The sequence below is a fragment of the Molothrus ater genome, chromosome 3, assembly GCF_012460135.2.
Source record: "Molothrus ater isolate BHLD 08-10-18 breed brown headed cowbird chromosome 3, BPBGC_Mater_1.1, whole genome shotgun sequence".
In the NCBI taxonomy this organism is placed as follows: domain Eukaryota; kingdom Metazoa; phylum Chordata; class Aves; order Passeriformes; family Icteridae; genus Molothrus; species Molothrus ater.
Window position 1 is genome coordinate 103210724 of NC_050480.2, and position 23390 is coordinate 103234113.

Consider the following 23390-nt stretch of genomic DNA (forward strand, 5'->3'; position numbering starts at 1 on the left):
AAGCACTGTCTATTCTAATTATGTAAGTAAAGGGCCTTGAGCTTCCATGGCATCTCAGCACACCTGATTATCATGGGAAAGTATTGTAGTAACCTCAGGTATGTTCAGTTGCCAGTGGTCACTAGGATTGGAAATCCAACTGACTTGGAATGTTGTGGACATGAAAAACACCAGGGGGACAGGCCTACTGTCATACACCATGCCCCAAATCAGTGTTTATATGTATTTGTATTTGGGTTTGCCTGCCTCTTAGTATTTTTACTCATATTTGAAGCATTACCATCTTTGTGGGGAACTGAAGTATGTAGGAAGTACATGTATGCAGTGATGATGTCCAGGACCCCCAAGACTACTATTGAAAGTTTACTGTAACCAAACACTTGAAATTATTTGACTTTCCTAGGTACTATTTTGAGTCTTAACTTCCATGTATTCCTAATCAAGTTCTGGACTCACATTGCACCATTCAGCCCTGCACCAAAACTTGTTAAACAGGTTAAAAAAATTCTTGAAAAGGAGCAAAGCAAGTAGCAAAAATAAGTGGAAGTGTTAATAAAAGCCTGGATGTGGCACTTAGTGCCTTGATCTAGTTGACAGGGTGGTGTTAGTTCATAGGTTGGACATGATGACCTCAAAGGCCTTTTCCAACCTAATGCTAATGCTGTGATTTTGTGAAATACAAGCAAACTCCTCTTGATCTTCACGTGTCCAGACTTTTTTTTTGTAATTCAGTGGTTCTTCCAGATTTTTCTCATTCTTTTTCTTTTCAGTCTCTTTATGGCCTACCACTATCCCTTTTAATGCTGTATATCTCCTGAAATGAGTTCTGATTAATAGATTGTAATCCTACTAATACACAGCTCCTAGTTGTGGGAAAAAGAGATGTTCTTTTCACTGAATAAATCTGGGGAAAGAGAGTTGTAGAGAGTTGGTTTTTTCTTTTTGCTGGAGTATAATGCCTATACAATACACATTGCAGACATTTTGCTAATATATTGAATGGTATATGTAAGTTAAAATTCTGTTTAAGTTGGTAAAGACAGGAATTATCTAGCTACTGGATACTAGAGCACTGGAGTGGGTTCCAGGCATTTCAGGTTCTCTTCTTTGTATATTCTACATCATGGGAAATATTTTTAAATTATTCGTCTGCTTCTCCTTTTCTCCTCTGTAAAATGAGAATTTGCCTTGGTTTAGTGCTATGAGCAACAAAAATAAAATTCTTAGTGATTTTTGAGCTGAGGTCAGATATTGCAGGAGCCCAGAGATACCTGAACAAATAACAGTTTTCCAAATAAAATGGAAATGTTGCCTTTTTATCATTCACATACTTACAGTCAGGTTCTTTTAACTGCTGAGTACTCTCATATCTTCCTGCAGCTGCAACAAGTCCCTTGCTTTTGAAAGGAATGAGAAACCATTATAACCCCAGCAGTCAAATTGCACAAATATTTCCTTCTTTACCTGTACAGACAGTTGTCAAAAGAACTAGTTTTATTGCAGTCATTTTTTGTTAATGCAGACCTGCAAAATGTACATAATCCCATGAAGCCAATGCAAACAGTCCTGTACTTTCTAGTTCCTTGTCCAGGGAAGCTCTGATCCTACATTCATGCACCAGAAACTATTTTCTGAAAATTTAGTCAGTGCTATTTTTCCTTTCATTTATTTTCTCCGTGTTATAAATATCTTTGCTCAAGATCAAATCCTCCAGGAGTCTTTCTTTAAAAAACTAAGTTAAGCACCTGAAATCTTGCAAGGTTGGTTTTCCAACCTGTAGGTTTTAAGTATCCCTAAAGTTTGGACTTCAGAACTGGGACCAATAATTGAAGATTAGATTTAAAATGTAATATTGAAGCAGCAAGAGGGCTTGTTTCTTTTATTGTGCAGAACTAGGTGTGCATTTTATGACATGAGCTTTTTTCTTTTCTTTTTTTCCACAGCACTGTTCTGAGAACTGATGTTACTATTTATGACTGCTTCTTAGTGCCTCCTGATGGCTTGTCAGTGTTGTTCCAAATACAGCCTGGTATATTTTCTGTATTATGTTACTGGTTCCCAGATAGCCTGACAATACTCATGCTGTCTTTGAAGAGTCTTCTGCAGACTCTGCAGACCAAACTTATCATTCACTGCTTCAATTAAACTGTTAACAGTGTTGGATCAAAATGGATTCCTTGAGGACTTTTGTCTATCAAAATTATACTCATTATTGAGTTATCCTGCACTGGATTCAGCGTTTCAGCACATGGAGTATCAAATACTGCCTTAAAATTCTAAGGAAATTTTGTTGCTTTGAGTTCTTTTGCAAACATTTCTGAGACTTGAATTGATCTGTGTTAAATAACCTGTTATTCCACGTATTTTAGGCAGTGTGTTTAATTCTCTGATGTTATTAGATGACCAGCTCACTATAGTTACCCTTTTCTAAAAATGTCTTGGGATTTTGGACTGAAAAGTTCAAACAAGGTGTTACTGAGCATATCCAAATTATTTTTCTAGAGGCTTAATGAGGGGTGTCAGTAGAAGTTGTTCACAGGGATGGCAGCTCCTATGATCTATTTCCATTCTGAATATTTTTAATATGGAAGAGCAATGGTCTTTTCCTGTCAGGCTCATCCTTAATAATGTATAATATGCTTTTAGGGATGTTTTCAAGAAGTTTCAAGTGATTCATCTTGAAGCTGGAAAACTTCAGCTTGACTTATTAAATGTTGGCAAAATAGCAAGTTATTTTTAAAAAGGCATTGGAGAGGGAAACTGTCAGGTACACTAATACCTCTATTAATACCTCTATCAGGAATGTTGATTTTTCATTTTTTTTCCATCTCTATCTGTCCTCCATGCTGGTAATGGAGATATGAATTAAGAGTAAAAATTGCACTTTAATGTACTATGAATTAGAAACAATTTTTCTATTTTCTATGTCTAAAAGTTTTCATACTTAATACTGTTTTAAGACTTACTTTGGTTTTCAGTGTATTAAGGAGGATTTACTTACCTACTTTTCACAGAATAGAATCATAAAATCATTAAGGTTGGAAAATACTGACCTTTGACCAAACACCACCATGTCAATTAACCATTGCACTAAGTGCCATGTCCAGTTGTTTCTTGAACACTTCCAGAGAAGATGACTCCATCACTTCCCTGGGCAGTCTGTTCCAGTGCTTTCAATGAAAAAATTCTTCCAGGTGTCCAACCTGAACCTCTCCTGCTGCAGCTTGAGGAAATTTCTTCTCCTGTCACTGGGAGAAGAGACCAACCTCCACCTGGCAACACCCTCCTTTCAGGCAGTTGTAGAAAGTGATAAAGTCACCCCCAAGCCTCCTTTTCTCCAGGCTAAACACCCCCAGCTCTCTCAACCACTCTTCCTATCAGTCACTCTCTACACCCTTCATCAGCTCTGTTTCCCCTCTCTGGACTCTCTCCAGCCCCTCAATGTCTTTCTTGTTGTGAGGGGCTCAGAACTGGACGCACCCCTCACCAGTGCTGAGAACAGAGGGACATTGCCCCAGCCCTGCTGGCCACACAGTTCTTTATCCAGGCCAGGATGCCACTGACCTTCTTGGCCACCTGGGCACTGCTGGCTCGTGTTCAGCTGCAGTTGAGCAGCACTTCCAGGTCCTTTTCCACGGCACAGTTTTGCAGCCCCCAGCCTGTAGTGGTGCATGGGGTTGGTGTGGCCAAAGTGCAGGACTTGGCCTTGTTGAATCTCATACTGTTGGCCTCAGCCCATTGATCCAGATACAATTTGAAACAAGTCTTAAAAATCATTGAAATAATTTCTCCCCAGTAACTCGTATGGAATGGGACAATTACAAGATCGGTTACTCAAAGAGACAATACAATTAAAGAAGTGATTGGAAAATATTTCTGAGCATCCTCAGTAGAACCTAATCATAATTCCCATTTGTAATATGTTGCATTATTTTTGTCTTGCCTGCCAGAGTGGCTGTTTCTGAGTCGCTGCTTCTGTGTCTCACTTGAGGACCAAGTTCACAGACTTTTCATGTATTAAATCATATGAGCTACTAAGAGCTAGTAATGTCATGGCATCAAGAAAAAGGCATTTTGACTTTCATACAAGTTAATTTATACAGCTAAGGAAGCATTAATGCTATTTTACAAGGTACTGCTGAAAAATCAGGAGTACTGGGAAGAGTTTGTCCATGTAGAAGAGTAAGTGAAATCAAAACAGTGAGAGGTGTAGAAAAAAAGGTGAGCTAAGATGATCAGGAAGACCTACTGTAGATGAGGAGATTGGACCTTTTCTTATTTAGTCTAGTAAAATGAGGGCTGAGGAGGAATATAATTGTTTTCTGTAAATATATCAAAGGACTAAATACTGAGGGAGGGAGGATCAGGGGAGAAACATTGTGCTGTTAAATCTAAAAGATCATTTTGGCACAGAAACAAAGGTATATAAAGTGTTTGAGTAAATTAAATGAAATTAAGAGATGAAGTCTAAAAATCAGCTGAGCCTTCTTGTAATACTAGTTGGGAACAAGATAGATCTTTCTTAATTTATGCTAAGATGTTTTAATGAGTTTGTGGTATAGTAGAGGAATAGACTCCCACTTCTGTATTCTCATGGCCTTAAATAGAAGCCTGTAACCAAAAAAAAAATAGTATCATACAGTCCTATTTTTTTTCTTCATCTGGTTTGTAATTATTTATTTTGGCTGCTACTCCTTTAAGCTTTGGGTTTCTAAAGGACAACCCTTTCTGATTTGTCAATATTAGCAACAAAACCAAAAAAATGAGAACACTTACCATAAAAAATTACTGCTTGTTGATGCATTAGCCAAGTAGTTTTCAGTTTTCCTCTTACACTGTAGCAATTCCAAGCTAGCAAAAACATAAAATCATAAATCATCTGTAGAGACTATATTCTGTGACTTCTGCTGGAGTAAAGGATATATGAATGTGTATGAGAAATGTTATTCCTCACAACATTCTTGAAGAAAAGGCAAGCTCCCATAATTGGCAAAAATGGTTAATGTTGATAAATCTCATCAAATCCTTGCTTTGTGTTTCTACTGTGTGAAATGATAGAAAAGTGCCAGGTCAAGGGTTAGAAGATCTCCATGTTCCTTCATCCTTGTACTTTTATTTGCTAAATACAATATATTGCTACAGTTATATTGCCAGGAGGAACTGGTAAGATGTGAAACTTTTCATTTAGGGGGTTCCTATGCCAGGGACACTTAAAATAATTTTTAAAATTCTTATTGCAGCATCTGATAACCAAGGGAAAGCAGCTGTTGAAACCTCTGCAGAATCTTACCTGTAGTTCTTCCACTGGTAGTATGAAAATTTAACTGTGTAGTCTTAATATTCCATTATTTTATTTCTTTCCATGATACACATAATTGTGTATGCAGATTATAAAAGTTATATATAATCAGTGTCACCTAAAATATTTAATTGGATTTGCAGTTGAAGATATTTGTACTATTTAATAATGTAGATCAAACTGAGCTTCTAGAAAATGTTTTCTTTTTTTAGTTTTACATATGGCATGCTTCACTTCCTTTTTTTTGAATACCACACATTTGTGTCATCACATGAGCAATCTGAGAATGTCATGTCTTTCCTCTGTGCTTGTGAAGCTCACAGGCCTCCTCTGTGCCTTCAGAGAGGATTCTCACTAGCAGCAGCCAGCAGGATTAAACCTGAAAACTGAGCAGATATAGAGAAACAAGTAGTGAGAAGGGAAATGAATTCTCATAGGGTATAGGAAAAATAATATGGCTGATATGTTTCGATATTGTTGGTCTTTTACTTAGCTCTAGACCTACTTTGAAATAGCAGCAAGGATGCAAATTACCTTTTCATGCTCAAAGGAGAAAACAAATGCAAGAATTACAGGAAGTGGTGGGAAAGCGGTGATCTATCAGAAAAATTAATTGTATAAAACGAGTCACTTAAAGCCATCTTTTACTTTGTCTATAAACACATCTGCAGCCTGCACTTATTTCATAATAAGAGTAATCAGTTTAGTACATTGAAAAATTCTGAGCCAGCTGTTCCACTGTGACCAGGCTTCAGAAAAATGCTTTAAATGGCTCAACTGGATGACTTTGGTGTTTAACAGAGGCAAATTTCAAATAAGATCTAAAATATACTTTTTGTGCTTATGCTTATTATGAAATGTTTGTGTCTGTTGCTGTGCTGTTGAGAATGTGCCTGATCTGTTAGCTCTTAAGTAAATGTGTGAGGTTTTGCAAAACCAGAACCTTTGATATACAAAGAAAGAGCTAGACCCAGCAGAGCTGATTTTCTTTTATCTTAAGATTGTGTTGATCCCTTTTTTTGTCATTACAATTTTTCATTTTGTTACTATCCCTGATCTATTTAGGGCCCATCTTTGCTATGATTTTTGTCAAGGGTTTTTTTCTGAATGGTGCAGCTGGTTCATAGTATTTAATGTGGCAGAGAACCTGGAGGTGTAGGGTCAAGACCTGTGCTGCTTAAGGATTTTGAATAACTATGTCCCTCTCTCAGAGACCTCACACTTGGGCTTGGGTTTTTTTTGCTTTAAAGAGGCTGAACCCCTTTTAGAAAAGGGGGGAATAGTGTCACCATGCAACTCTTCCCTGCTACAGCAGCAGGGCTAGTCATTTAATACCTTGATTTATAACAGTATTGTAATCTAGGAAGCAGGTGGAGTTACAACTGGTTACGGTACTTTGGATATTAATGGCTTGGCTTGGCAGTGGAATTCTAAAGCTGTATATACTTTTGCTGTTTTAATTATGCATTCATTAAAAGCTTTTATACCCAACAGAATAAAGTAAATATTGTTTGATCTCCGTAGTGTGCTCCCAGACTGTAGATTTGCACAGCAGGGTCTTGATAATCTGAATAAATTGTATTTCCCCAAGGAGTTTATCTTTCAAATAAGGTCATAAAGAAATGCATTCTTTCCCCTTAGTTCTCCTTGTGCTTTTTCTGCTATTTATAACATAGAGCACAGGAGTAGAGGTATATTGTAGTCTGCTGTGTACTTGGTTATGATTAACTCTAATTTATCAATCTGTTACATCCTTTTCTGTGGCTTGTGCAAGGCAATTATTCTTTAAAGTACGAACGAATAAAGATGGTTTTGGAAGCAACTTAAACACAATGTTTATATCTATTTTTCCTGTTTGACAATTTAGCTTATCTCTATACTGAAATACACCTCTGTTTCAAAATATTCACACTGTCACATCATTTATTTTGAATATTTAATATTGTCATCTTTCAGATTATTTTTGTTTGTAGAAGATATTTTCTTTTATGAAGCTTTTAAATGTCAGCTCATTGTTGAATTGGTTTGGCATCTAAAGGTTGATACTACTGAATCAGAAGACCCTTAGTGAGGAATAATAGATTCCCTTGCTTCAGTGGGGGGATGCACACTAAGTAGAATGCATGACATCTAAGGTGGTTTCTTATTTTAGAAGTAGACACTGATAAATAATTTGGACAACTTACTAAATTGGTTTGAGTTCACTGTGAGATTTCAGAACTATTTAAACTTAGTTTAAGTGCTGTACCTGTAATTTTATACATATTTTCTTAGCCTGAATGTGTTTCAGCAGTGTAACATACATCATATTAGAAGAGATAGGATCACTACCTTCAGCTCTTAGTGACAGTTCAGCTTGTATCCATATTTCATTCTTCAGTTCAAAAAAAAATAGGTGGCATATACATAAAAGTTTATGAAAAAGGGGTTAAAAGTTTCAAAAATTTACATAAGCCTGGTTTGTAATGCCTGTTTTCAAAGAACATGTACTGCAATACAGTACCACAAGAAAGTCACACACTACTTCAAAATTTTGTAGTTGCTCAGTTAATGCAATATAATAAAATCTGTGGAAAGCAGAGACTGCCAGTACTCATGAACACACCTAAATTTCCTGTTTAGTAACCTATTTCACCATTTACCAAAGTTTTTAATTCAATTAAGGTTTTAGCGTGAAAAGTTTATTCAAATCAGATTGAGCTGACAGTGATTGCTTTGATCCTTCCTGGGGGACTTTTTTAAAGCTAGAAGATAAGGTGCATTTTTCTTGCAACTAATTTTATATACTTCATTTTAGACTGTTTTTGAAAATTTTACCACTTGTAAGAGCAAAGTTAGTGATCTAGGGTATATATGGAACAATCTTGATGTGACATTTTTGCCTTCTAGGATCATAACTGAGGCAGTAGTGTGTAGTACTGTATAAACCTGATTTTCATTTGTAAAACCTAATGAAATATGTGCATCTTCTTCTGTGAAATACAAATCTGTAGATCAACTCTAACCTTACAAAATCAGAAATGAACATTACTGATTCCAGGCCAAGGCCAGTTTTAACAAAACACACTTTCAGTATTCATTGACAAGTAGACTGTAAGTTCAGCAGGTAACTAACACATTACGTTAGGAAGCATCAAAAATCATCTGAAACTTAGCAATGAAAATAAGTTAACACAAAGCCCCCCCCCCCAAAAATAAAACCCAAAACAACCCACATACATAAACAAGCATCTGAAATAAGTCACTACATGTAGTATAAATAACTGGTGAAATTTAATTATACATCCATAAGTATATTTGGCCTCTTCAACTGTAAGACAGCTTTCATAAAAACAACTTTGATTGCTTCTGATTTGAGAGGATAGGGGAGTTTGGAGCTCATGAAAAATATCCATACCTAAAATGAAGGCTTACCAATGTCTTTCAGATTTCACTGAAAATGTGAAGATTTTTCAGGGGTAGATTGCATTTGTGTGTCTCATTACTGATTCTCTCTAATAAGGATCCTGTTATGTTATCTCCAGTATTTTCCTCCTCTGAAGTCTGCTAAAAGCCACCTCTCCTTCTCAACCAACACTTAGTGGGGTTTGATCAGGCACGTATTGTAGTGGGACTGTTGATCTTCAGCTCACAGAGCTCGATTATTTATTTATTTATTTATTTATTTATTTATGTCCCTAGACATAGCCATTGACCACAAAAGAGCTCAATAAATACACTCTGAGCTCTTCTAAATTTCTTTCTGACATTTGGGATTTATTCAATCAGTGAGTTCTTTGAAGAGATAGTTTTCTGAGCCAGAGACAATAAACCGTGGATGCTGCTTGTCAAATACTGTGCTGTTTGCTTGGATTAGACTCCTATGTGTTGTTGTCACCATTGCATGGCCATCACAGGAGTGGGGTTGTGAGGTGCCATCTGTGATCTGAAGATACTAAATCACCAAGCAAGCACACAGACCAGATACTTTTCACGTAGAATTCATTCTTTTATCCTTCTTTCTGCAACTGCAGATTTATTCTTATCTCCTCTGTGTTAATGTGAGGAGGGGCTGACACTAGGATAGCTGTGGCTTTTGGGATGATGGCTGTTAGTGCTTGTTCTGACAATGTAAAGATCTTAGTTCGTCCAAGAAAGCCATGGGAAGCTCTTATGCAGAAGTCTAAGTAGATAATTAGTAAGATTTATCTTTAGTGTACAACTCTGCTGGGGAAGGTGAACTGTTTAGACTGGGAGATTATGTAACAAGCAGGAACCTCCACAGGAACTTGATTCCATTTCCTCCAGTACTGACTCCTCTAAGCAGGTTAAAAAATTCTTTCTCCACTCTCCATTACATATGCATAAACAGCTCCACAGTCATCGGGACAGGCACCCAATTCACACGTTCAAGATGTCGTCCATAAAACATTCCAAAAAAACCCCTCTTCGCACTTTCCCATCTTCCCTGTTGCTCTGCTCTATCTGCCAGCCGTGCAGCTCATTTGACATTTACAAGATTTCTTGTCAGTTTCATTTGGTGCTGCCATTCCATCCAGCAGAGCAGTGAAAGTGAAATTGACTTAATTTAGTCTGTTTCTCTTCCTTGCTCCAGTCCCTGTGTTAACTCACCAGCAAAGTGAGACTGACGAGGCTCCTTGTCATTCTCACACATGGGGCTGGTCAAGGGGAAGGCGGCTGATAGGGAGCAATGCGCTAAATTGGAAGATGAGAACCGGGATTGCGGAGGAGAGGGGAAGAGAGGTGTGAGCATGCAACAAGAACAGAGAAAATGGGTAAACATGATTATTATTTCCCAGGTGCCCTGGGTGCTTTTGTCTAATAGAGGTGAATTCTTGGGCTGTTCCCTGAAGGGAGCAGTGTGGTCTAGAACAGCAGTAGTTAGTTGTCTAAGTACTAATTTATGAGGGATGCCAAGCTGAAAACATTAGCTCATAAATATTGGTCATCTGTTAGCCGGATGGGCAAAGCTTTCTGCCTTGAGCTACTATAGCTTTTATCTCCTGACATTTTCAACTGCTAGAAGGAGAGAGAGAAGGAGTAGGAGGCCAACGTCCACTATATTTTGATGACAGTGGTTGGAGAAAAAAAAAAGGGTTCATTTGTTCAATGAAGAAAAATTCATACATAATAAAATGTTGCTTAACATCTTGTATTTTGTGAGGTTTCATAGAACAAAAAGTTGTGCTACACAGGTGCTCTAGTTCAATCAAAACAGTAAATAATGAACAAACAATTGCTTCGTAACAAACCATTGTAGTTAAAAAATGCATTTTTTTAATCCACTTGTTAGCTCCTGAGAGCTCTTGTCAAACAGTGTAAATCATGCTGGTTTATTATATTATGTACTAATCCATATTTCTTACAGATGCTTTATGCATAAATAACCTTAGGAGTTGAAATATAAATTAGTACTATCATATATATTTGCATATGCAATGGTAACACATATACGTTTTGAATGAGGCTGTGTTAATTAACTTCAAGTTATATTGCCTTCCTTCTCCACAGCTCCAAAAGAATAACCTTTTTTCATTATCTGAGACCTGTGGATTTTTATATCCTCTGTTTCATGTTTGGGATATTTTTGTGACATGTATTTTGTTTGCTTCATCCATCTAGGAATTAAATAGTTTTAACTACTTGGACCTGTACAAGCTTGCGGATCTTTTCAACCTCACTTTGTTGGAAAATGCAGTCATTGGCTTCTTAGTAAAACATCTCTCTGAGCTATTGAAGAGTCATCCTGAAGAAGTTCTGGCACTCCCGTACTGTCTTCTTCGAGAGGTTTTTAAAAGCGATAGACTCACTTCACTCAGTGAAGAACAAATCTGGCAGGTAAGAGGATTGGTGAACAACCAGAATGTGTGACACTCTATAAACCATAGCAGTAATCTGTTGTTTTGAAACCCTGGAGCAATCTCGAGGGAGAATAAGCACTTGAGCAAAAACTGTGAATAACAACTGAGGGAAATTTCTAAACGAAATTCTAAAAATGTTGTGTTGTGTTAATGCAATTACTTTGTTTGAGAGAGAAATTTGTCATGCTGTTTAACTTCTGCTACTTAAATACAGACAGAGATTTTCCTCCAGATCCAACTTCTTTGATAGGAAGAGATGGCTGATGCATGCAGCTCAATTATAATTGCCACTGATGAGGCTAGTGCCATGAGTTTGGTGGCAAACTTGCTTCTGCAGTCTCTCTCATTCACTTCAGACAAATTTAGCTGCATAACTTAAATAGTCATTGAAATTGTTTGGGCCACCTCAGCTGACTTTGCCTGAAGGAAATGAGAGAATCATCACACAGGCAGCACTGCTCCAAGATGAGTGGAAGTTTTGATGGAAGGTTTGTGGTACGAAGCCCGAGATCACTTTCTTTTAAAAAGCTGGATCTAGAAAAGGAGCAAGTTGCTAGCCATAAAGTATTAACAAGATAAAAGCATTTTGTTGTGACCTTTAGTGTGCATGGGCTGGGAGAAAACCTAATGTGAGAAAAACACATAGCCTATTAAGAGAAACACAAAAACTAAACTAAAATTTGTCCTTGGAAATGTTCCTATTGAATATCTGTAAAATTCACTATGGAGTGGAAGAAAATCTCTGTAACATTGATTACCCAAAGATATCTTTCTGTTTCGTTTTTGCTGTCATGTTTTAGAGAGGAAAGTATTTCAGTGTATTTCAAGATAGAAAGAAACTTGCTAAAAAGAAACCTGTGCATTCCTTTTAAGAAGTGGGTTATATTGGTCCAACAGAGAAGACTGTGATTCAGAAAACCGATTTATTTTTCAACCCCTATTACCTATTTATTATCTATTTATCTTTTGGATTATTCTAAGGAGATAACTACTGTTAGATGCTATCAATTTCTCAAAGTGTAAAGTGTATATTCATCAGTGAGATGCTTTATGTTCTGTGGATGAATAATGTCATGCAGAATAAAATATTTATTCTTTAAAAAATAAAAATGTCAGGTTAACCAGTAGGAAGATGTAACATAACCCTTCAGTTATGTAGCAGGCATATATTTTTTTACAAAATTTTAAGGCTTTACATTATAGAGTATGTTACAAAGGTGATCTTTTCTGCAAATACCAAAATGAAGTTTGACTTTTTCCTGTCCTAGTCCCTGGAGGATGCCTGTACAGCAGAACCTGCAGTACACTACACATGATGATGGGTTGTGTTTGGTTTAGGTTTTTAAGGCACACCACACTACCCTGGAGTCCTAGTCTATATTCCCTTTATCAGAAGCAAGTTTTGATGTACAAGTTTACGCATGGAGCATGGATGATTGGCTGATTGGGTTTCATCATCATTTCTCTGCAGAGCCAGTGGAATCCCCTAGCTACGTGCTTGGGTATGCTTCTGCTAGAAGAGTTTCTGTGGGAATCCATACAAGTATAACTTAATACTCGCTCAAAACCTGCTATAATGATGTTTGGGAAGTGGGAGTTTTCAAATCCTGTCTAACTTTTCCTGTTTTGCAAGACTCAGACTCAGAAGTAATTTTCTTAATTGTGTGCACTCCAGTCAATGAACACTTCATGAGGCAAATATGACAAAGCCTCTGTTTCTGTTGCAGGGTCATACTGGGGAGAGATAGGTAATATGCTGCTTTCTGAGTGACAACAAACTCCACACTGTCCATTTAAGTGTTATCATAATAGCCTCTCTAAAGGTTACTACTGCTGTTCCAAAGAATTTTTTTAAACTAGGTTTCTGCTGCAGGCAAAATGTGCATGCATCATTTTAATTCAGTTTGTAAAACCAGGAATAAATATATATTTATAAATATTCCAGGTTCCCAGAATGGATTAAAAGACATATATAAATATTTACCAATTTGGGCATTCAGAAAGCAATAAGAAACTGGTTTCTTGCTTTATCTTAGTAAATAAGTAATTCCCTCATAGTCAACCCAATAGAAGGAAATCAAATCAGACCAGCTATATTGCCTCAAGTGTAGTTAAGTTCATCATTTTTGCTAAGGTTATAGTGGTAATGCAATATACCATGGAAGAATCTAATATTCAGCCCAGGGTGAAGATTGGGTATGCCAGAGGATTAGTGTCAGGGTGCTTTATAGACGTGAAACTTGATGGACAGGCTGGAGACAGATCTACAGAATCTCATTAAATTGCTGAATTGTTCATTACTGAGCACTCTCACTGTAATAAAGTGCTCATTGACTTTGACAAATCCCCATCCCATATCTTAAGGAAGAACAGCAAAGCAAGAGGTGTTGGGGAAGCTGGAGGAAATTTGTACAAAGTGGGGCAGATAATAGAAAAGCTGATGGGGGGATGCTACCATTTGATTTATCTGTCTTACCTGTGACTAGTGTGGCCTCTGCACACACACATGGCTGCATGTCACAGCAATATGAATTCAGCATGTCCCCAAGGCACCTTTGCTGGTAGGGCTGCCATGAAGCCTGAAGCACAAATTAAAACTTCCCTCAGAGAACCTCTGGAAAGGGTGCCACTGTCTGCAGAGTTTTTTATGCCAGTGTGAATTCCCAATGTCCACCGGGTGATCTGATCCTAGTGCACATAAAGATTAAGGTGGTTATTTTAATGAATCAAAAGGTGTACATGGAGTGATGCTTGAATTTTATTTAAATGAAGTGATCGCAGCTCTTACCTGTCATACTTTGAGTTTTCTCGGCTACCAATTCACAATTGCCTAGTTCTAGTGAATATGGTGAAATATAACTGTGAACAAATCATGTCTGAGAAAGTTAAATGGTAATATTAGTGGCAGTGTGCTAGGCTGTGGGTTACTGCCAACTACTACAGAAATTCCTGTTGATTTTTCTGACTCTTTGGCTTGATGTGTTTTATTTTAAGTGGACTATAGTGATGTGTTTCTTAAATAAAAACCAAAAGCCCCACCAGAAAGCTTGTGTAGGCTGTGAAATTGGATCAATTTATGAGCCTCTTCAAACAGGTCTTTCTTAGGTAAGATAAGACAGTAATTATGATTATTCATTGACATAAGATATGTTTTCATGTTGATTTTTACATTTTATTAGCACATGAGATTATGAAATATTTTTTTACATAAGAAATTTTTATTTGTCAGCTGCATTAAAGTGTGTAAAGTTAAGTCAGTGACATGAAAAAAAGGATTAAATTAAAAAAAAAAACTAAGAAAACAAAGGAAAGAATCATGAAGAAGATGGGGAAAAGAAACTTTTTCTTCTGGTTTGTTCTTCTTCATCATGACCTGTGAAGCACCCTTCTTTTTTTCCACAGGAAGCAGTCATGACAAGGACATAAATGTCTAGTTTATTGTGAAATGAAAAGTGAATCTTTTCATATTTAGCCATTACAAGAAAGATTCATTGGCTGTACTTTAGGAAGCAGGTGAATTCTTTGCCTTGGTAATTGAAAAAGTAACCAGCCCTGTAAGATGGAACAAGTTTGCCAGAGAAATATAGTGGTAGAGGGCTTGGTGTTGGAACCTTAGCAAGTAGAAAGCAAGACAAAGATTTAAGTAAAAAACTAATTTTAGCTTTAGATATAATTATGCCTTATATTTGTTATTAGAAACTTCAGTGTCATGAGGCTTAAATATTCATATTTCAAATATCCTACTAATGCTTAGAGAGAGAAATATTTACTGGATTATTCTGTCTTCCTGCAGTAGATTGGTCAAATGGTTCTGTATTAAATACTGCACTCAATCCAAGGTGGACTCCTAAATCATATTTGGATAAAAATCCTAAGTGAGATCAGTATAGATTAGTTTCTTCCATCCTGGCTTCTGTTTAAGTAGTTGTTAAAGGATACATATTATTTTTAAGCAGCTAACAATAAAAGCAGGTCTGTTTTAGTGTTTGTCAATACTTCTTCAGAAGCAAGGTTAGAAGTTTTCCCTTGGCTTTCTTTGGCTTCTTTTTTCTTTTTTTTTTTTTCCCTTTTGCTAAGCAACTTGGTTACTTGGTAATCAACTGATAAGCATGCAATCTAGGAAAAGCTGGTAGATAAAACTGCTTGAGTGGTTTATTCAGTTAGGATGCATGCAAATGTGTTGTGCCTTTTCCAAGGCATTCCTAAGACATTCTAGCCCTGTTAAATTCCTTGTGTGAACTTCTGAACTTGTGTTCATGAAGTAATATGTTCCATGTGTCAAAGTGTAACGCTAGTTATTCCTTTTATCCCTGTGGATGTGCAAAAACAGTGTTTGGTCTCTGTATTGGAGAAGTATTCTTTGCTTGGATAAATAGAAAAATGAAGGACAAGAAGACTGCAGTGTTATAGGTCAGTATGAGCTTGTAGTGTATCTTTTATAAAAATAATAAGTGTACAAATCCAGTTTTCTTATTACAGTTCTGTTTATCCTCTTCTATGCCCTATTTTCAAGAGCCTTTTCTTACAGTTGAGCTTGAATTTTGGATTTTTTTACACTTGAATTTTGGATTTCCTGATGGCATTTGTGAAGGGCCAAAATTTTTCTTCTGCAGAAATCCCACAGTTCAATGCTGTAGGAAATTTTGTGGTGTACACATTGTGGCAGCCTGCCATGATGGAACAGTTCTGTGCTGATGACAGATCCAAAGACATCCATGCATCTCCAACGGTGCACACATTTACCTGTGCAGAACAGCAGTGTCTAAAGTGGATTGTCATGTTCTGGTACAAGCTTGCCATTCCTTCAGATCAGTACTTCATTTTTTCTTCTGTCAATCTTTTGGTATTGCAGAGCAATTTTTCCTATGGAGAGAGCAGAAGTCATTTTTCTCAGGGGTGTATATATATATATTTTAATGAAATGTGGCCTAAGTGCCTTGCTAAATGTGAACTTAAGTTTTACTGCCAAACAAGTAACAACATAAAATATATGTGAAGGAAAGCATCTCAGTAATCAATGTTGTGTTTAAGCAGTATATTAGCCTTTCACTATTCAAGAAATAAGCTTAAGTGCTCTCATGGGCAATAAGTGAAATAATGTCTATTCTAATGCCTGTTCCTAGTGAGTATTTACCCTAAGCAGAAAACTACCTCTAGAATGTGGCTGTCAGCCTCTCATCAAGAAGGGCATAGAAGAGAGAAAAGGGGCTTGATGCATACCAAGGCTGAGGTGAATAGGTGAGGCTAAATGAGAAAATTAACATATTACCCGTGTGTGTTTTGCTGTGCTTTTACCTCCTCTTTTGTACCCTTTTCGTGAAAGTCTACATAAAAGTGCCAGAGAGAGCCTGTGAATACCAGTATCCAGTGTACTACATCTGTGATGGTTGTGCTATGTGTGTCATGACACACTGAGCAAGCAAAATCACACAGTTACCCCCAAATAAAATTAGTATGGAAACATAACCTCTGATAGGCTGCAGGTTTCCTTTTCCTTAGTCTAATCCTCATAAACATAGGTATCTCACCTGAATTGACTCTGTGCAATGGTGTATTTCTCACAATCTCTCCAGACTGGGAGGGATTAATTTTTATAAGGAATGTGCAGAATTGGCAGGACATCCATTATAGGTAGGCCAGGCTGGTAGTTGTGGCCCAAGGTGTGCAGGAGGTTGGTGTCCACTGGAACTGCAGAGTGGCCAGGGTTCATGCACAATACAGAGGGTCAAACAGTGGATGTAGGCAGCAGGAACTCACACTGTTCAGCTGGTGTGCTCAAGTCACATACTATTTTCCTGATATAATTTCTGTATCGTTTGTAATAGTGATGGCACTTTGGCTTATAGGGAAAATGAATGCTGTCCCTGCTGGCACTGTTCCCTTATTTTATGAAACACCCTTCCCCTTTGTCTACTTTGGTTTAATTAAAATGGGCTCTTAATTTGTCCTTTACAGTAATATCTTGTGAACTTTATATATGCTTTTGTTCTGAACTTTTAAAAGTTTCCTGTTTTTTGAATGCTAGCTAATATATTTACTGTTATTTATCAAGTATAACAATATAGAAAGTGATTTCCGGTATTAAAGCTATGCTAGGAGCAACTGTGTGTTCTTCTAATGTTCTTTTTGATACATGTCAGAAAACTTGATTATTTTGCTGCTGTTGTCGTGAGCATTGGAGAATTACTGGAGAGCATTACTTTGGTCTTGCTGTCCTACAGTAATGTTGCCTCAATTTATTTATCCTAGATTACCTTCAGAAGTGCACAGAGCATCACACCAGTATTTAGGAAGGCTGCTGTGCTCACAGCTCTTGGATTTAGGTCAGTTCTTCAGCTAAGCAGTGGATGTGCGTTTTGATTTAGAAAAAGACACCAAGGTGTCCACACAGCAAGACTTCTTCTGTGTTACTGCATTCTATGTTTGAATTTGTCTGCTGTGGGGGGATATGTATTGACTGTTGCACTCTTTGTGGCTCAGATCTGTTGGATATTATCTGCAGTATAATTGTATAAACATACACATATATATGGTTACATAAAAAAAAAAGTTGCTGAAGCTGTTTTGAAAGCCAGGTATGCTTGAAAATATACATCAATTTTTAAGTTGAAGAAAATAACATAAAGTCTAAAATCCACAGATACCATGGATGATCAAATATGGCAATCTGTTGTTACTATCTTAGTTAATGTCTTCCATTCAGAGATATAAATGTTAGTAATCTTTACTCTTTCAAAATCTTAGTAAAGCTGTTTAACACTGTTTCCAGTGAGTTTAAGCTTGTGGAAAATGATAGGAAATTAGAACCTCTTCTGAGAATTCCCAGTTCTGTATTTCAACAAATTTTCCTTTGGGAGCTGATAGAAGCATTACTTTGTAACCACAAAGCCAAAGAAGATGGTGGAAGAAAATTGAATTCCATGTTTCCTGAACCCATGTACATGGTCATCAATATGTTAAGATAACCCCAGAATGAGATTCCAGCTAAAGGCCCAAAGTGTGCCCAGTTAGATGTGGTGAAGTCTCACTTGTGTGTCTAGACCTGCAGCAGGTGTGTTGGTTCAGTACAGCTGCTGAGATCGCAGTAGCTGGTGCCCTGTGCTACTGCTCCTGCCCCAGGATCAGGACACCGGTGGCTCCAGGAAGGTGAGGAGGCAAGGAGATGGAAAAGCAGTGTCACTCCTGCACAGCCTTTCTTACTCCAGCTGTGGGACACCCTTGGCAACTTCCAGATGTGCAGATGAGCTGGCAGAGCTGGGGATTTCCTTGCCTTGTGACAAAGGGTTCCTTTTACTCCTTTGATCACTTTGGACTCCCTCGTGCCAGGGAGAAATGGAAGAAATTATGACAAATACACTTGTCAAAAAGATCTTAAGAAGATTTCCTGTGAAGTGACTTCCAAGCTAAAGGCCTATGTGGGATAGTAATGACAGATTGAAAGATCACAGTCTCTGAAGTGAAGATCTGTCCTGAAGAGCTTTCAAAGTGCTTCTTTAGGGTGGAGCACATTTTAATGTTTGAGTGAAACTATAGGTTGTAATTTTACAAGGTTTGTCTTATAGTAGTTACAGGTGTTATAGTTTGATGCAGGTATTATTTAGTGGGTTTATATAATAAATTCTTGTTTGTTTTAATCTTGTAGTGGGGAAGCTCTGACATTCCCAATTCATTAGATACTTTTGGGATCTCAAATACAATAACAAATGTGGTTCAAAATGTTTAAGTCACTTTTTGAAAGAAATGGCTTTCTTAGAACAATTAGTTGATTTTGAAAAATTAATGCAAGACTCATTTGTTTAAGCAGTGAGTTTAAGCTGAAATCCATCATGTGGGGATTAAATCAAAGTCAATAAAACTGACTGAGAGAGTGGGGGTTGTTCAGCTTGGAGAAGGCCTCAGGAAGACTTTATAGCAACTTTTCAGTATCTAAGAGGGCAGACAAGAAAGATGGAGAGGGACATTTTTGAAGGACATGTGGTGATAGGACAAGGGGAAATGGCCTTTAAACTGAAAAAGGATAGGGTTTGGATCAGGGTAGGGTTTGGATCAGAGATACAGAAGAAATTCTTATTGTGAGGAGGATGAGGCACTGGCAGAGGAGTTGTGGATGCCCCATCCCTGCCAGTGTTCCAGGTGAGGTTGGATGGAGCTTTGAGCATCCTGATCTAGTGTACACTGCCCATAACAGGGGGTTAGAACTAGGTGATCTTTAAGGTCCCTTCCAACCCAAACTTTTCTGTGATTTTGGTTGGAAAATTTGACATCAAAGGTTTTGCAGTAACACAGTGTGTTAAACACATGCATATTTATAAACCAGCTAAGTAGAGCATGTACTTTGAAGTACATTTTTGTGCATGACCAAGGATATTGATGACATACAAGTCCTGTATATCTGTTGTAAAGATTATTGTAGAAAATTATACATTTTTTGTGATTTGTTGGATTTGCCTATTAAATCCCTAGAAAATTATAGCCTAACAATAGGGAAGAAAGGAATAGGAATCCTTTTACATTCAAGAACCATTTAGACTAATTTTCACAGAGCTGAATTGCATTTTTATAGAATTTTTTCAATTTTTTGCCTATTTCATTTTCTAACAATTTTTTACTGATGAAAGCTTGTAGATTCTTGTCTCTGGAGTGAGCTGCTACACTTCTAAAATATATTTCAGAGGGGAAAATAGCAAGAGAGGAATAGCAATAAAAATAGTGTGTATCAGATTGTAAAAATTGTCTTTTCCACTTATTAATTATGTGCCAGCAACTTGTTTTAGTGCTAAATGTGGCTATGTAAAGTTCCAATACATTTGATGTCAACCTGAGTGTTTTCTTTAAAAATAAAAATGAGCAATTCCAGATTTTGAAATGATGGCTGCTGGAGGTAGATCCTTTTCCACCTCCCATGTTCTCTGTCCTTTCCCGGTTTCAGAAAAGATAAATCCTATCATAAACCCTAATCTCCTTAAACTGAAATCAAATCACAGTTAAGATCCCTAGTTAAACGGCTGTGTTTATGAAGAGATAGATAAACTTCTGTTCTTTACAGCTTCAGAAAACTTACCAGATATAAAGCACCTAGCAATGTTGGTTCTACCATCACAACAAATGATGGAGGATCCAAACTTGAGCATTTTTTGATGCATTTGGAAAGGTACAGCAAGAAGTTTTTACCTCGAGCTTCTTGCCATTTTATCCATTTATTAAAGAGAGGCAGGTTTTATGGATTTATGAAGCTACATTTGAGGAATGTTGATGTCACAATGCAGAGTGATGCAGAGTCCCCAGGCAGTGCATAGGAGAGCTGCTTCATTGCAAAAAACTGGCCTTTTTAAGCACTTTGGCCTTTATCAGCTACATAGTTTTAAATCATAACAAACAGAATTCAACCAACCACCATACACCACGATGTGAACTCACAATGGTTACAGAACTTGTTTTTCTACCTCTAATTCAGCTGAGTCACCTTCCCTTTTCTGCTTAGCCAAAGTAACAGGCCTAAGCCATGGTTTTACCAGGCCTTCCCTTTGTAAGGTTTTGCCTAGATGCAACATGTTTATGGTGACAAGATTGATTTCCTTGTCATTTCTAACTCTCTGTGGCTGGACTTGTTTCAAAGGAAAAAGTTGAGTCTGGAAAAAGCAAGATTGAGTCTCTGGATGCCGTATTTTGGATTTGGTTTTATTGCTTTGCTTTGCTCTGGTTTTGTTGGCTTTGCATTGTCACTCTCTGCACTCCTTTTTGATGATCTTGTTTAAAACAAAATGTGCCTTGATTACAAGAGTAAGCAGAGCCTTTCCACTGTGATCATTCCCAGCTGATTTATTTTATGTGTGTAGACTCCCAGGTGTGACAGCCATTGCAGTGTACAGAAAACAGAGTGGCTGTGAGTGGTGGGGTAGCTGTGAACTCTGTTGCAATAGGAGCTGCACACAAGCTCATACAGCTTTTAAACACAAGCTTGTACATGTGGAGTGTCACTGAGAAGGATTGCACAGGGCCTTGCTTGCCCCTTCTATCTCAGTGGAAGAACCAGTTGGGTGTGAGAATTTACAAATGTACACATTTGTAAATTAGCCTTGGTAGAGAAGTGCCAGGTGACTGTGGAGGAAACTCCTCTGTGGTTTGAGGACCTGATCACACAAGAGTAGACTTCTCTTGAAGCACACTGTGGGACAGTTTTGTCTTTGCTGCTCCAAGGTTAAGAAAGGATGCAGTGTTCATTGCCTGTATTGCCTTGCGCTTTTCAGCTGCAAAAATATCTCAAGTATTTTTGGCAGATGATACTTTGGGAATTGTTTTGTCCCCACTTTCAGATACCTGCATATCACCAGACTTTGTTCTGTGGCATGAGCACCAAAATTTCCACTGGATTTTTGGTTGTGGAATAAAGAGACTCAGTTGGACAGACTGAGGGGACAGATTTTGATTAAGACACCTGATTTTTCTCTTAGTTCCCATTTTGAGATAGTGGTTGAAATGTAAACTTCTCCTGGGGAAGCCTAGATTTTACCTACAATTTGCTCCTAGATACTTGGAAGGAACGTTCTGTATAATTTTGAAGTTCAGATTCCCCAGAAGGTGTAAAATGGCAAGCTTTCATGAGCTGTGATAATTTACAACAGCTGTTTACCTTCTGTCTGTACCTTACTTCACTTTGAACTCCAGTAGATGAAAACAGTTTTTCTATTATAGCAACTCATTGCTTTAATAGGATTACTTACCATATATAATGTTATATATTAATGTAGTTCAGCTAGCCTTTTGTAAAGCTGATTTGCTATCATAGTTATTTTATTGTAAGTCTAAAAGGATGGAATATCTTTATTGAATTTAATCAGTGTCTTCTAGGTAAACTTCTTACTCTCATGACCAGTAAATATAAGAAAAGGAGAAAGTGTGCAAAAGAAGTGAATACAATTTTGAATGCATAAATTCTATTATTTACTTTTATAACAAAACTGGCAATTTTTTTTGTGTTTCATAGGAAACACATACATAAAAAGATGAAACTAGCATTGTCTTTCTCTCAAACCTTTTTTGTGAAACAATGTCCCTTTTGAGAAGGCCACTATAATTGTGTAGCACTAGGGGTGAAGGAAGCTTGCAGTAAAGCACTGAACTGACAATGCAAGGGACTGTGCTGGGTTGGTGGAGAGTTTGTCTTTGGATAAACAATTCCTCTCTTTCTCACAAGGATGCTGGGCAGAAGCAATTATTAAAAATTTCTGAGACAGAAATACAGGTGTTAAAGTTGTTACTCCTGAAGCTGTTTGATTTTGAGTAAGAAATCTGCCAAAGATGTGTATGTTGTGTTATCCTCCTTCACCTATTGAAACACTGTGCAGGACAACATTTCTGTCCAGCAGCAATTGGTGATGGATGCTTTACTGGTTAAATGCTTTAAGGAGATAGATATTATCAGAGGTTATTATTAGCACTTGAGAAAAATGGAGGAGTATTTTTAATACACTGTGATTTCCTTTAATGCTGTGAATGTTTTATAAATGTGTGTTTTAATACACCTGCATTATCTGTCTCTGCTTTAATTACAGCATGATATCATGAAATGCATAATTTTTGGTGCTAGAGACTTTGACCAATAACTCTGCTTGCTGCAGTGTTTTTCAGGTGAAAGATCAAAATCAAATTTCTGCCTCTTGCAAAGTGGCTCACAGACTGCAGGGCTCATGTTCTGAAAGTTGCAGGTTGTCACCATGACATCACATAAATCCCAAACCAGCAAACCAGCCAAGAGATAGAGCATTTCTTATTTAGGCCAGCAGTTCCCTGTGTAGTACTCTGGACAAATCCACTGCAGCTTCTGCAGAGCCTGATCAGAGGTCAGGAGGACATACTCTAACAAGTGCTTTCACTCTCCAGAGATAATGAACCTTGGTGTACTTTAATCTTCCTTTGGGGCTGTGTATTTCCTGAAGTCAATTCATTTATATTTGGCTTCCCTCTTTATTGCCTAAACCAATCCCTCAGTCCTCCAAGCCCTGTCCATTTGTGAAGCTGAGAGTCTGACTGCATCACAGTGATAATATCTGGGTCTGGAAGGATGTATATTTTTTCTTTCCTGCCAGCTGTGATCTCAGTCTTCAGTTTGGGAGCAGACTTCAGGGGCACCCATGTACACAATGCCAGTGCCACTGCTGAAGCAGAGTTCTAGCAATAGTGTGGACTTGGCTGGGTAGGAGTTGGGGGCAAATAGCAGATGACAGGATCTT

General features: G+C 37.5%; 1 protein-coding gene across 3 annotated transcripts in view; it reads left to right on the forward strand.

Moving 5' to 3' along the window:
• Nucleotides 1-23390, forward strand: part of KLHL32 (kelch like family member 32) — a 121203-nt gene that overhangs the window by 70643 nt on the left and 27170 nt on the right. For all 3 annotated transcript variants that reach the window (XM_036381184.1, XM_036381187.1, XM_036381186.2), the window contains exon 6: nt 10922-11137. In XM_036381184.1, coding sequence (XP_036237077.1) covers nt 10922-11137 — 216 coding nt within the window. The remainder of the gene's footprint in view (nt 1-10921; nt 11138-23390) is intronic.